Source organism: Macrotis lagotis, chromosome 6 (genome assembly GCF_037893015.1).
Source record: "Macrotis lagotis isolate mMagLag1 chromosome 6, bilby.v1.9.chrom.fasta, whole genome shotgun sequence".
Lineage (NCBI taxonomy): Eukaryota > Metazoa > Chordata > Mammalia > Peramelemorphia > Peramelidae > Macrotis > Macrotis lagotis.
The window spans coordinates 12,450,282-12,466,063 of NC_133663.1; the positions used below are offsets into that span (position 1 = coordinate 12,450,282).

At 40.7% G+C, this 15,782-nt stretch overlaps 1 protein-coding gene across 13 annotated transcripts in view; it reads left to right on the top strand.

Moving 5' to 3' along the window:
• MBNL1 (muscleblind like splicing regulator 1) overlaps window positions 1–15,782 on the top strand; it is a 241,476-nt gene that overhangs the window by 16,106 nt on the left and 209,588 nt on the right. For 5 of the 13 annotated variants that reach the window (XM_074190759.1, XM_074190762.1, XM_074190773.1 and 2 more), the window contains exon 1: window positions 8,912–9,047. The exons of 4 other annotated variants lie outside the window; for them this stretch is intronic. Coding sequence is in view for 1 of the 9 variants with exons in the window: in XM_074190767.1 (XP_074046868.1) it covers window positions 9,039–9,047 (9 nt within the window). In the remaining 8 variants the exon portion in view is untranslated. Of the gene's footprint in view, window positions 1–8,910; window positions 9,048–15,782 lie in introns of those variants that run through there. 4 more of the 13 variants (XM_074190765.1, XM_074190766.1, XM_074190763.1 and 1 more) reach the window with 2 other exon arrangements.

The window sequence follows — 15,782 nt, forward strand, 5'->3', positions numbered from 1 at the left end:
AATTTTACTATAGACTATTCATGTGAAGTCTTGCAAAGCATATTTTCATATTGGCTAGGATGCAAAAGAAAACTCAAAACAAAAATGAGAAACCCCCCAAATAAAGTAAAAAAATGCTTTGATCTGTATTCTAATTCTGTTAGTTCTTTTTCTGGAGGTGGATAACATTTTTCATCATGAGTCTTTGGAATATCTTGGATCATTGTGTTACTGAAAATGGCTGTGATTGACAGTTAATCATTTACAAATATTTCTGTTATTGTTTAAATTGTTCTCCTGGTTCTTTTTTTTCTTGTTTGCATCAGTTTATACATGTCTTCCCAGGTTTTTCTGAAATAATCCTGCTCACCATTTCATAAAGCACAATGGTATCCCATCTCTATTAGATATCACAACTTGTTCAGCTGTTCCCCAATTGATGGACATCCCCTCAATTTCCAATTCCTTGTCACCACAAAGAATTCCTACTTTTTCTTTACATAGGTCCTTTGCATTTTTCATTTGATTTCCTTGGGATACAGGCTTAGTAGAGGTACTACTGGATCAAGGTCCATGAACAATTTCAGTCTTTTGGGAATAGTTTTAAATTGCTCTCCCAAACAGTTGAATCAGTTCACAATTCTACCAACAATGTATCAGTGTCCCAGTTTTTCTACAACCCTTCCAATATTTATCATTTTTCTTTCCCATCATTATGATGGAGTTCTGATCTTCCATCTTCTACTATAACCCCAAAACTTGGAAGCAGGAGTTCTGATTAATCCTGGGAAATAAATGAAAAACATGAACTGAGGTCATAGTAAGAAAATCAATCTGGTGTTTCTTTTGTTGCTGACTTCAACAACTTTTTGATTAAAGCTCTTCCCCTCCTTCGAAATAAAAGACATACTTCATGGACCATGAAGGGTGGGAATGCTGTGCTAAAGAATATTGTGGTTTTCCAATAACATAAAAAGTGTTGTCATAAATTCACCGTTGACGTAGTCATGACAATGGTTCTGGAAATTCCAGCTTCATTTAGAGTTTAAGAGACTATAAAGGTAATGGATTACATTCTCCCATCACCGCTACATTGGTAGCTACTTGTTCAGTCTTTCTATGGGCTGATATATAGAGGATATGTTCAATGATTAAGTAAGTTACATCTGCAGGGCACTCTAGCCAGCAAACTTAGGTTCAAATAGACTCAAAAATGGCAGGTGATCAAAACAGCAAAGGAGTTTGAAATAATGAGCACTTTAGCCGAAAGAGATAGTGGGTGGGGTTACATATGCAAGTTTATTGATAATAATCTCACTATACTAGATGGAAGAGTCAAAGAGGAAGCCTTGCGATGTTTGTAAAGTATTGGAGAATCAAAAACTCGCAATCCTTTTTGAGGTCTGGTCCATGAGTATTATAATCCCATTTTCAGAGATGCAGATACTGAAGAAGTGAAATTTCATTTGACTAGCCACAGTTACACAATTTATAATTATCAGTAGGGGAACTTCAGCCTTTATTTCCCTGATCTCTCCCTCTACCCTGTATGGCAAGCTCCCTGTCTCATCAGGAACATTAAGAAACAGTATTAAGGGTCATCTATGTGGAAAAATGGATATAACACTGGCCCTGGAGTCAGGAGGACCTGAGTTCAAATTGGACCTCGGGCCCTTAATTACCTAGCTGTGTGACCCTGGACAAGTTACTTAACCCCATTGTCTTGCAAAAAACAAAAAAACAGAAAAAACATATTAAAACCTCTAGAAAACAAGATCACCATGTTTCAATATCCCTCTCTTTAGCAGCTGATTACCCTTTGGAAATGCTTCCTCATGGGTTACTAGGACTTTTTTCTAATAACTCTTTATACTGTGTTCCTCTGGAATAGGCAAATGAAGGGGATGCTAAAAAAAAGCTTTGTTCAAATAATTTATATCTTTTTAAAGCATTATGTCTTCACATAAATCATGTGTCTGAAAACATTTTCTCAAAAAAAAACCATATTAGAAATGCCATCTCATTCTAAGACCATTTTTATTTGAGACTAGTGGAAGATCCTGTCATACATAAAATTTAAAAAAATATTCTCTAACATGTTAAACATGATTATACATGCACAACATGTCAGATTTATCACTGTTATGGGGAAAAGGGAGGTAAAAGAATAGGGAACTGAAAATCTTACAAAAAGATAAATGTGGAAAATAATCTTTGCATGGAGTTTGGAAAAAATAAAATAACATTCAAAAGACTATTCTATAACAAATAATATTTTTTTTCTACCTCCAAATGTCAGAAACTAGACAGCTTATTTTTGAGTGATTTTAACCTTTCTCAATTAGGCATGAGATACTTCCAGTATTCTTTTCTTAGAATTCCTAGAATACAGTTCACATTGATATTTTTGGCTCATAGAGTTTCCCAAGTTGATATAGTGAAATTGAAACTGGGTGGTCCACAGGAGAGATATTAGATAATGTTTAAAGTAATCGTGAGCAATTCCTAGAATCTTGGACCACAACAAAGTATTCCTTGATATATTAACGTCTGGACCTAAATTATTTGTGTTTTTGTATATGAGTGTGTTTGTAGTTACCTAACATTTCCAGCCTGACTAGACTATTTTGCAGCTTTTTCATCATGCCCACAGGGTCCTCATCTTGTAGGATCAAATTAGCTTTGGACTCACAAACTCATTCATTCATTTAATAAACTTTTATTAAGTGCCTACTAAGTGCCAGCTTGTGGAGACAAAAGAGGCAACTGAGAGTCCCTGCCCTTGGGGACCTTACGATCTATTCCTTACCTTTGCCCTCTGGGATCTCTCTCTGAATGATAGGTCAAACATAGAGCTACTCCTTAAAGCTAAACCTTCATTTTAAGGAAGGCCATTGGATCAGTTCGCTCTTCATTTCTAACCTGGCTCATTTTCCTCCTGTCTTTTGCCATCTACCTTCCTACCCAATCCTGTTCCACTTTTTTAGGGCAGAGACTTTCTTTCATTTTTTGCATTTTTATTCCCATTATTTAACACAGTTCCTTGCATGAGATAAATGTTTCCTGATTGTTTATGATATCATAGATAAATGTATCTTTGTGCATAGAGAAGCAGCTTGGCATGGGGTTGAGAGAGTCTAAGTGAAGAAGACTTTGGTTTAAGTCCTCCTGATACACATCAGCTGTGTTGTCTTAAAATCTGAGCACCTCTGGTTTGTTTATTGAGGAGTTTGTTGCAGATAGCAATATGTTTATATATAACACATGTAAAGTATTTTTATAAAGAGATGGTGCCCAAATATGTGTATATAAGTATATATGAGTATATACACACATACATACACAGAAGAGCAAGTCCCTTTCAGATTTTGAGTGTCTTACTTTGAATCTTTTAAGATCTTTGTGAGATTGATTTGTACATGAATGCACCAAAAACCTGAAACAGACTATGAGCTGCCCATTGTTGCTGCTTCTTGGCCAATTTACTGATGGTGGCCACCAACAGGAGGACCAGAGAACTTGAAGCAGAACCTTCAAAGTGATTGAATGAAGAGGCTCGATGATTGAGCAACATGGAGAGCAGGACCAGCTCTTCCCCAACTAAGTCTATAAGTGGAGAGTTTTCACCTCAGGTGGATTGGAAATGTGGACAGATCATGACCTCTGGGATACTAACTGAGAGTAGCTGTTGGATGGGTTTTCTCAGGGGTGCCATGTTTATATATGATCTCATATATGTGACTGGTATATATATATATACATATATATATATCTGTCTACATCTGCAATATGTATGAATATAATAGACGGAGTATATTCTCTCTGTGGTCTACCATGGTTGTGTCTCTGGGTAAATCATGATTTCCCTGAGTTTCATCATAATGCTCTTCCTTCTCCTTGCCTTGGCCTCTTGGAAACTGATTTCCTTCAGGACTCAGGTCAAGTATCACCTCTAGGAAATCTTGGTGGCTTCTCCAGCTAGTGACTCCCCTATCCTTCCAATAGCATTCACATGTACACATGTATGTATGCTTGTTTGGGTTTCTGGAGGGCAGGGATCCTTTTGCTCTTTTGTTTGTCAGGCCATCTGTGTAAGCATCTCTCTAAGTTCAGACTTACAGCTGAGATGCTGGTCTACATTAGGAAGCTTTTGTAGATCCTTTAAAATTATAAAAGATTCGGGCAGCTAGGTGGTGCAGTAGGTAGAGCACCAGCCCTGGAGTCAGGAGGACCTGAGTTCAAATCCGGCCTCAGACACTTAATAATTACCTAGTTGTGTGGCCTTGGGCAAGCCACTTAACCCCATTTGCCTTGCAAAAACAATTTATGAAAGACTTTACATAAGGTTATGTTACTTGCTCTCACTAGCAGGTAGGAGCTGTAATTCTCTGCATATTTTACAGTTGCAAAAAACTGAGGCAGAGAAAAGTTAAATGAATTACTTGCCCAAGGTCAGTCAGCTATGACATGTCTGAGGTAGGATTTGAACTCAGATCCACCTAGTTTCAAGTAAAGCCATCAATCCACAATATCATTTAGTTTATTATGCCTTATAGGAAGTATCCCCAATTGGTGCATCACAGTATCATTGATTTTAATTTTGAAAAGGTTTTCAGTATCATCTCATTTTACTCCCTCTTCCTTTAGAGAAGCCCAGGGGAGTTCAATGACTTACCAAAGTCACACAGACTTTGAAAGATCCAGGATTCCAACCCCGGTTCTATGACCCCAAACCTAGTCCTTTTTCTGCAGTCTCGGAAGGTTTACCTGGGAGATTTCTTAGCCAGTTATGGCTCTTTATATACTATTCCTCCCTCCTTCCTTCTAATGTTCTCAATTTCTAATCCATATAAAAACTGTAGTAAAAATAAATCAAGAAAGTCACCTTTCAGACTCATATAGATCATTCGCTGTCATGGTCCTTTATCCCAATCCCCACTTAGGGACCTCATTGTTGCTATTTCTACAGATAGTGAATTTAAGTTTTAAAGTTAAGAAGAATCTGAAAGATTGGGGACTATCATTTCTCTTTTTCTCTAATTTTTATTGTTTTAGTTTCATTCTTTTCATTTCATAGACTTGATCTCCCTGACCTAGTGGTCATTTTGGGACACACTCCATAACTGAATCACATGGAATTGTTGATCTCACTTTCTGACCTGAATCATTTGTCCTTTCCTAAGTGTTTTGTCTTTGTCTCACCCACCCCTCCCCTACAGGCAAGGGATGGGGGAACTCACCACATTTGTGCTAAATTTGGTGTGGACATCTGATCCTCCCTCAGCTCCCAGCTCTAGAACCACATTCATCCACCTGTCTCAGCTTCCCCACTAGCAGGGATAATGATACACTACTATGTCTGGTTTTCTTATTGATTTCAGAAAAAAATAGAGAAAATGGTTCTGGTCACGTTCATTTCACCTAGGTTGATCTTCAGTTAGAAGTCTTTTCATGACTATATAGATATAGATATAGACATAGATATTCAGATTTTTGCAAGGCAATGGGGTTAAGTGGCTTACCCAAGACCACACAGCTAGGTAATTATTAAGTGTCTGAGCCCGGATTTGAACTCAGGACCTCCTGACTCCAGGGTCGGTGCTCTATCCACTATACCACCAAGCTGCCCCCCATGGTAGAATCTTAAGAAACACTCACTCAGTTGACTTGAATTTGTGGTGAGCCATGTGAGAGAAGTACCCAGAAGCACCACTGTTATTATCCTGCCAAAAAAACTAATCGCAACCTGAGCAACCTTCACATAGGAAATGATTTATGGACTAGGTGATCTCCCTCCAGTCATAGGGTGCCTTTAGTTGTTCTCTCTGGGCTGTTCCCAAGGAAAACCTTTCTTTTCCCTTTGGAAGGATTCAGCACATCTACATGCGCAGACATTTTGATAATGTGATATTTCCCATCATGTTCAAAACCTTGGTTCCTCAGGAAATATTAACAAGAAATAGCCATGCCTGAGGATCTAAACCCAACCCCTGTGTCATGTTCCTGCTTGTAGGGAACAGGAAATGGCTCCAGGCAACCCCTAACAATTGCAGGAATGGAAGGAAAGGAGTAGGTTGGAACAATAACAGAGGATGGGAGGAGAAGTCGAGGGGGAGAGTGAAGGGAAAATGAGGGCGCTGCCTCAATTTGGGCTTTCTAAGACCTTCCCCTTAAGCCAGAATTTTTTTTTTTATTTTTAATTTGCTTAGAACAGCATCCACATATATGAATGCTCTGATACCTTCTGGTAACTCAGATTATGAAATCCCTGTCTTTACATATTTTATACCATGTCTTTTCTGCTCATCTCCCTCTGCCCTTCCAACTCCCCTTTCCCTGCTACTTTTCTCAGTCTCATCAGCAGACTTCTTTCAGAGTGGTCGCCTTAGGTTTTCCAGGTAATCTAAAAACCTGGTGGTTTCTGCTCTCTCTCTCCCATCCCAGAGTAGCACATCTATATTAATTTATTAAAAATTCTTCTATTCTATGATTTGTCTGCCCATTCGTTTTCATGCTTAGCTGCCACTAAGAGTTGTAATTTTGCAATACACCCAGACCTAGCTTCCTTAACCTGGTCCTACTCATCCCTCCAACCTCAGCCCTATCTTCATCCTTTGGGCAAATTCTATCTATTCCACTGTACTGTCCCTCCCATCATCCTTCTTTAGAAAAACTTAAGAGTCCATTGAAAATGAGAATAATTAGAACCCAGCCTGAACAGTCCTTGCCTCTAATGCTTCCCACTCTTTGACCCTTTCTTTCTGAGGGGCAGAACAAGGAGCTATCTCCAAAGGTAAAAGGAGGGTCCTCACTGGAGTACCTTTTAACCAGTGAAACCTTAGGTTTGACCCATGTTGGCCATGAGCAGTGAGTTTCCACTCATTTCTGACTGTCTTTGCCATTTGCAGAGAGGATCAAATTAACCAACTTTCCTTCAGATGCTGTGTTAGAACATAGCATCCAAGGAGAATAAAAATCTGGAAAGGACCTTAGAGGCATGATATCCAGGTAGCTGGCACAGTGGAATGAGCCCTGACCCTGTTATTAATAGGACTTGAGTTCAAATCTAGTGTCATACAATTGACATTTGCTAGCTCTCTGTCTTTGGACAAATCACTTAATCCTGATTGCTGTGCATCCCAGGTAATGTCTGATAGTCCTAATTCCTATCTGGCCACTGGATGGAGAAGACTCTGGAGAGGAAAGTGAGACTGGTGACTTAGCACAGCGCTGCCTCACTCAAATCCAATTCATGTGCTTGTCATGGTATCATCTTCCTGATGCCATGTCTTCTTTGAGAATGAAGGAGAAAACAATACAACCTGTCACATAGTAGGTTCTTAATCAATGATTGCTGGTTACTCTGCTCCAAGAGTTTGGACCTTTTTGTGTCCTGGGGTATTTGGCACTCACTCTTGCCAAGCCTGTGGAACTTTGCTCAAAAATCACAATTTTAAATTTATCAAAATATAAAGGAAACCAGTTATATTAAATGTAGTTAATAATGCATCCATGAAAAAAACAAGGTCATGGACTCGGGGTTAGGAACTTCAGATCTCACCCAACGCCCCTCCTTTTGCAGTTGAAAATATGTTAATCAGATGAGGTCATGACTTGGCCAAGGTGGCACTGGGCAGTTTTGGAATCTGGATCTGCTGACGTCATCTTTTCAAGGGCTTCTAAGTAGATGAACCTCAGTTTGTCAGCCAGTGATATTTGATTTCTGCTTCCCCATCCCTCCCTCCAGTGGGCTGATGTTGAGGGTTTCTGATGTTTTACACAATGTGGCTTTGTTTTTTAATGGTCATATGTTTATTCCATAACTAATATGTTTGTTCTTTATTTTTTAATGAAGGGAGGGGAGGCCATGACAGCTGGGTGAATTGGATTTGAATGAGGGGAATGCTGGGCTAAGTCCCCAGCTTCATTTTCTCCTCCAGAGCCAGATATGGATCAGGACGACGGGAGATGGCCCTGGATGCCAGGCTGTCGGGGTGAAGTGACTTGCCCAAAGTCACACAGCTAGTAGGTGGCAAGGGCCTGGCTCCAAACTCCCGTCCTCCTGACTCCGAGGCCTGCGAGGTGGTACGCGTCTAGTAACTGTATCAATAAATAAATCCATGAACAGATTAAGAGCTAAATAAGTAAAAATAAGTGTTACTCAGCACAGGGATGCTTAAGCCAAGGTCCAAGAACACTTCAAGCACTCCTCTGATCAGATTGTCCTCTCATTGGCTTCCCTTGTCCTGCTGCCCTGATGCTGAGGAAAGGGGCTCAGACTGGCAAGGGATGGGCTGGCTCTGGGGCTCCAAGCGGCCGACGAGCTTCTGCACTAGGGCGACATGAAGGGACATTTGGGGTGTCCCTGGGGTCCCGGCCAGGATGCCCAGGAAGGCCCGCCGGCCTCAGGGGCCTCCTTTGCAGCAGGCTTCTCTGCCACCTTCGGGCTCACCTGTCCCCCCCGCCCCCCTTCCCGGTGCCAGGTGAGGGCCCCTTTCCTCAGGGCCCGTCTGTGGGGCCAGGCCGAGGCGCTCCCCAGGTTCCAGCACCTTCCCTGGCAGCTGGAGCATACCACTAGGAGGGAGGGGGGATGCTGTCCCGGGGCCCAGGGCCTCCTGGGCCCCACTCCGGCCTCCCTGGCCAGCAGGCCCGTGGGCAGGGGCTCCCGGGGGCAGCGGCCGCCCGGCCGGCCCGCAGGCCCCAGCTGCCCCCAGCTGCCCGCCGCTCTTTCCCCGTGTGCATGCTGGAGGCTGGAGCAAGTCCGCCCAGTGCTTCCTGGTCGCGTTGGCCCCGGGGGGGAGGGGCGGCGCGGCGCAGCCCGGCGGCAGCAGCAGCAGCAGCAGCAGCAGCGGAAACCAGACAGCAGAGAGATAAGAGGCTGCCCGGCTGGCTCCGCCGCAGCAGCCCCGCGGCCCGCAGCAGCCCGCCCGCCCGCCCGCCCCAGCAATGCTCCTGTGACCAGGGCCTGCCAAGTTCCGCTGCCCAGCTCGGTCATCTTGTCACAGCGACTCCCACAATGCCTTGGGCAGGCCGTCCCCGCTCTGGTGGCCTCTGAAAAAATGGGAGAGGTAAGTTTCCCTTTGGGTAGTTGTTCTCCCCCCTTCTCCTCGGTGGTGGGGACTCCGGGGGGCCCAGAGCCCTGGAGCTGCCGGAGGAGGAAGTGAGAGCAAGCTGGGCGAAGGGACCGGAGCGCCCCGGGAGGGGCTGGCTCACCACGCTCCATGGTTGCATATCACACACCATCTCCAGCCCAGAGAAAGCAGAAGGGCACAGCTGCACCGGGGTTTCCTGTGCGTGCAGGCGTGTGCGCCTGTGTGTGTGTGTGTGTGTGTGTGTGTGTGTGTGTGTGTGTGACAGTGACAGAGAAAGAGACAGAGTGACAGAGAAAAAGGGAGAGAAGAGAGACAGAGAGAGAAAGAGAGAGGGAGGAGAGAGAAAAGAGAAAAAGAGAGGAGAGAGAGAGAGATTGAAAGTCAGAGACAGAGAGACCAAGGAGGAAGAGAGATAGATGAGAGAGAGAGAGAGAGAATGAGAGAGAGAGAGAATGTGAGTGCCCTACAGGCTCTGAGGAGAACAGGGAGCTGTGTCCCCCAAAGTCTGGCTTCTCAGCCCTCTCTCCCCCACCCTGCCATCCGGCCCGCTTTTCATATGGGCCAAATATGTTCACCGAAAGGTTAATTCTCCGCCGCCTGAACATAAATTACGCATGACATGTTTAGCTTGGGCTGCCTTATATGGGGAGTGGAGTATTTCAGTACAGTTTGGTGTTTGCCAAGTTTCTGGGGCGGAAGACGCCCTGCATGAGAGTGAGGTTTTCTTTCTTTCTTTCTTTTTTTTTCTCTCCAGTTTTCTAGTGCGTCACTCAAAAACCATAAAAAGGCTCAGTGGTGAAGCTGTCTCGGTGGACCCTGGAGGGGGCTTTTTCCTGGCTTTCACTCAGAGTGAAGCAAAATAATCAATAATCCCTACCCGGGGCTCTGGGGTTTGGACAAAAGCAGGGAAAATATGTTGGCTCCCCACCCCACCCCCCTTTTTTAAATGGAGTCGGAATCTTTTATTGGTAGCGTTGAGTCATGTGAGAATACTTTGATTCTCTAGCCTGTTACAGTGGGTCTATGGTGGAGGGCTTTTTTAAAAAAAATAAACTCCCCCGGCGTTAGTTTACTGCTGCTCGGCTAGAGACAAAATCATCATTTGTGCTCTGAGGTCTGTAGAGCCCAAGGGAGCGGCTGCTTCTGTGTGGAATCCATGAGCGATCTGTGTTCTCCTCTGTTCAAACAGGAGAGGACATGTCACAAAGTTGATCACCATTAACTTTGTAGGGCGTTCGCCTTGACACGAGCCCGTGGTCGGAAAATGGAGTCAAGGCGACAAAGTTAGGCCTGCACTGAGGTTTCTTTAAAAATCAACAAGAGCACCAAATGAAAGCATACACACACACGCACACACGCACCCACAAATGAGCCCTAATTAATGCCTTTGGATTTGCAGACCTGCTCCAATGGGCTTTGAAATCCTACACCCCCCCCTCCTCCGGACATAGTATTCCCTGCTCCTCTCTTTGGAACCAACCTCTTAATAGATAGACAGCGGATTCAGGCTCATAGCCCACCCCACGCTCTTCTGCTCCATGTTAACACACTGAACATATGAAGCCGTGGGAAGCCTAGTTCTGTGTATCGCTGCTTCTGAGCTACTTGAAAATCAACGGTCGGTAACTCTAAAACGTCACTTTCTCTGGACCCTTTGAAAATACACAGTTCCAACATTGTATTTGGTACTTATGGCTATTACTGTGTGTTATGTGCTTTGCTGTTGAATCACAAAAATATAAAACTCACTTAAGGTTAGCCCGTCACTGATATCCATAGTTTTTGAATCAAATTGAAGCCGTCACCCCCTGAGATTTAGCTTCCCATGAGTTCAGATTTCCATTAGGCCTTCATCTATTTTCTTTTCTTGTGGATTCTCACACAGGTAGCACGGTATTGTTTCTCTCCTTGAAAGAGAAGATAGTCAACTGAAAAAAAATATAGACTGGGAAATAGGATTTTGAGAGGCCTCATCAAAGGTTTCAGTTTTATGTACTTAATGATAGGTGTTTTACTGAGGTCGGGCAACCAGAATAACCTTTGAGTTTTAGGGAACAGGTCATCAACTCCAGAAAATCTCTAATTACAATGCTGCTTAAAATACAATCATCTATTTTTATTATTATCTGGAGACTCAGAAAATCCACATAGGATTGTCCTAGACAGATTTTTTTAATCTTTTTTAAAATCTAATTTTGTACTGTGAAATATATTTGTCTAACATATCTATTTCTTAAATGGCAAGATGGAAAATAGAGAAGCAACTGTGAAATATGCTTTGGGGTAGCATGACTGTGTTTATGTTTGCATACTTCAAACAATTTTATCCTCTCAGTTTATCTTCCTCTTTTTTGATTCTGGCACCCAGGCCTGTCTTTGGCCAAAGGATTTTTATGAAAGGAGATTGTTCCCCCCCAAAAAACAAGCTATCTTCATCCAGGGATAATCAGAATATTCTGATTCTTCTTGGGAAATTATGATTATGCTTCCTATGGGAGAAAGCTTTGTGATCTAAGAGTTAATACAAGGTAACAAGCGCAACATCTTCACAGATTTAAATGCCGAGTCGGCCATTGCAATTTTATTTCCGAAGATTGATTTATAGGAACATATAGAAAATGGTTGGTTTATCACAACAGGGTGGGTTAGCACAGGAGAGAGATAGCCTGAGGGTCAGGAAAATGGAAATCTTGAACTCCAAGAAAAGCAGAAAGGAGTAGAAGGTGTTGAAACCTGTGCATTTATATTAGTCCCATGTGGGCTGGCCAAGGAGCAGGGATGCTCTTTCAGGTTCAAGGACCTGGCCCCAAATTTTAACCATGGCGCTTATCCTCGGCTGACCTCAGACAAGCCATCGAACCATTCTCAGTCTCAGGAGGGTCATCCATCTCCAGGCCCTTCCAGTTTGATAGTAATTTCCCATGAGTCAGTATAAAATCCAAAATGTGGCATTGATCAGAAAGAATATTCCTCTGAAAAGATTCTAAATGAAGTTATCTTTTAAGTTGGAGAAAATGAAGGGCCTGCTATTTGACAAACTGGGATAAAATTGAAAAGCCAGGCTCCAAGAAGAAAGTCTGTATGAAACTTCACTTACTCATTTAGAGATTTGGCCTGGCCAAAAGCAAAGTAACTTCTTTGTTATGAATGGAAAAATTATTTGATCTAGAAATCTCCGTGAAAATAAAGATAGTCACCAAGTTACTGGATAAAAACCCACTTCTTTAAGTTCTATTTTTATTTTCCTTAAACTGCTGTTTAGTTTAGAGATTTAATGGTGAGGTGGTAATAACAGAGAAAAAGCTTATAATTATGGGATGAGTCTTAACACCTCTTGTAGGCCAGAATAGAGTCTGATTGCTACTTAGGAACCCTTTAGAAACACCACACTTATCATTGTCCTGAACTTCCAATTTATTTTAAAATAGAGTTTTCAGTAAATAGTCATTATCTTGAAATGCCTAATATGTGTTTTCTTTTCCCCTCACTTTTTCCCGCCCTAGAGGGGAAAAAAAGTAATGTTGATCCAATATTAATAAAATTACTCAAAAGAAAGGCCTTTTCCTGTAGATAATAGTTAGTTGTTGTAATAGGTAAGGGAAATAGGAATTCCTTTCAGTCTGAAACAGTTGTTTTAGAATGGGAAATAGAGTCTGTAATCCATCCAATTGTTGAGAAAGTCTATAACAAATAAATTTTAAACAATGGTTTCTACCCTTATGATATTCTTTTCATATCTTTTCACACTTATACTTGGTTAAAGATGGTGACCTGAATCCTCTTTGATCCATACAAAGTAGAAGTTTTTCTCTGCAAAAAAGGTGAATAATGGGATGCTAATGTATTCTTTTGGTGGGACCACATTGCTTATTCATGGCAAAAGGAGGCATGGTTTATAAGCAAGTTTGGGGATATTTTCCCATCAGTGTCCATCCGAGTCCAACTCATATATTCTGAGAGGAAGATCAGACCCAGTGATTATATCTGAATTCCTATATCTGACTACTCTTAGATCATATGGAAAATAGAAGATTCAATAAGAAATCTTTGTTGTATGACACCCTAGGTATTAGCCAGGTTTTGCTTTTAAGAATTCATAGAGTAGGTTTTATATCTTGTTTCTGTCTTCTTGAAAGTTCCATGCAATATGAAAAATTTAACTCTGTCTTCTCTGACAAGAAACTCCAAAATACATTATTTCATTAAAAAAAAATCTTTTATGTTTATGGTGCAGAGTCTGGCATGTCTTTGTCATAGGTTCATTTACTTTTTCAAAGACATCATCTTGTCTAATGGGCATGGAATAATCTTAAAAATGAAGCCTTCTTGATGGAGTGTTTATATTATATTTTTATAAAATATGTCTATGTATATTATGTATGTTACGGTTGGTACATTTTTCTTTAAGATCTTTCTCTAAGTCTGTGATTTTCCTTTGTTATAACAGTTCTGGGTATATTAATCTCAAGATGAAATCTGGTCATATATCTAGAGAATTACTTTTCCTATGAGATCAATTATTATAAAAACATACATGTGCTATCTGTGAAATACGATCATGCTTCAAGTCGTGGCTATGTCCCTGCAGAAAACCATCATCTGCTTTGATATTAGTGGAGGTGAAGTGAGGAGGAAGGAAATGAGATGACACATCTTTATATGCCAAAAGATGTGAATAACAATTTAGACCCATAATGTCAAAGCTCTTATTAGGAACAAATCCATTCAAGTACATTTTTTTCCTAAATAGAAAACTTGTCTCCAATGAATTTATTCAGACCACTTAGAATTTATTGATATCATACAATTATTGATATCATATCAAAAATATGAGAAGTATTCAAAAGTTGCTGCAAAGATTTCTTCTTTGCTATATATAGATTCTTGATTTTTCATTTCCAGGCTAAATTTTCCTTAGTTAAATCCTCAAAATTAAAGGATAAAAGCTTCTAGTGATGTAAGGCCACATATCTAGGAATTATTTTTGATTGTAATCTGTAATTACAACTCTGATTGTAATCTGTAATTACATTTATCAGATGATGTAATAGATTCAGGCAGCTAAAGATATTCATCCTTTTTAAAAAAAAAAAGTGCAAGAGAAATCCACATTTTAGGATTATCAGACCAAATCCAATTGTAAAAAAAAAATGAATAATTTTTATCACCATTTTATCAACATTTAGTTAGATGGGGGAGGATCATTTTACATATATTTCTATCTTCTGTGGTAGGGATGATAAATAAAATGAAATAAGGTAAAATGACAGAAATAATTTTTCTTAGGATTTTATTACTTTTTTTTAGGTTTTTGCAAGGCAGTGGGGTTAAGTGGCTTGCCCAAGGCCACACAGCTAGGTCATTATTAAGTGTCTGAGGTTGGATTTGAACCCAGGTACTCCTGACTCCAGGGCCGGTACTTTATGCACTGTGCCACCTAGCCACCCCAGATTTTGTTGTTCTTAAAGAGAAATTAAGGGGCAGTTTGGTGGCACAGTGGGTAAAGAACTAGTTTGGGAGTCACATGGACATGAGTTCAAATGTGACCTCAGATTCCCGCTTTGTGAAACTGAACAAGTCACTTCATCCTCATTGCCTCAAGAAAAAAAAAATGTTAAAATACTATAAATAATTATATTTATTTTGACTAATAGAAATGCATGCTCTTGCCTTCGATTTGACATGCCTTTATTAGTTTTTCTAATATATTTAATTCTCAATCTACTCTTAGTATGCAGTCAGGGCAATTTCTTTTTTGTCTCTTGATTATTCTGTTATTATTATTTATATTTATTTGAGATCAAAAGTAGAGGCCATTTTTGTTCTTTTTTTCTAAATAAACAAGAACTGTAACATATCCTCTTCTACCTACTTGAAAGATACTTTGTCCTCAACCTCATATTCCTGAAGATAATAGCTTTTGGCATTCAGTTCCTTGTTTGGCTCTTTTGCTATGAATGGATAGATACACAATAAAGAATGAAAGAATAAATGTTGCAAAAGCACCAAATAGGAAAATGAACCTATGCTTGGGCACATTCTCCTCAGGGGAAAATAAAGCAATAACAAATTAAATATTGGCCAAAGTCAAGGTGATTGGACAAGTAGATAAATTATGAATCAGTCTATTCTAAGGGTTTTAGATGCTTCACTAAAGAAAGTAAGTTGATTCAAACACGTGTCAGAAATTTTGGGTTGCTTTGGTTCAGTCTAGAGTTTTCATTAAAAAACATAAGTAGCTTTTTGGTTGTGCCCAACTCTTTTTGGGTCTTCTCCAGATACAGGAGTGATTTGTCATTTTCTTTTCCAGATTATTTTGAGATGAATTTACTTAGGCAAAGAGGCTAAGTGGCAATGTCATACAACTAGTAAGTGTCTGAAGCTAGATTTGAACTCAGAAATATGGGTTTTCCTGTCTCCAAGTCTGGTGCTGTATAGGTGCCCATATATCACGATAGAAGACTCTTTATGTTAAAACTCCTATTTTGGGGCAGCTTGGTGGCTTAGTGGATAAAGCACTGGCCCTGGAGTCAGGAGGACCTGAATTCAAATCCAGCCTCAGACACTTAATAATTACCTAGCTGTGGCCTTGGGCAAGCCACTTAACACCATTGCCTTGCAAAAAAACAAAACAAAACAAAACCCTAAAAACCTAAAATTGCTATTTGAAGCTTCAGTAACTTCAGGACACAACTTCAAGTGTTACAGAGT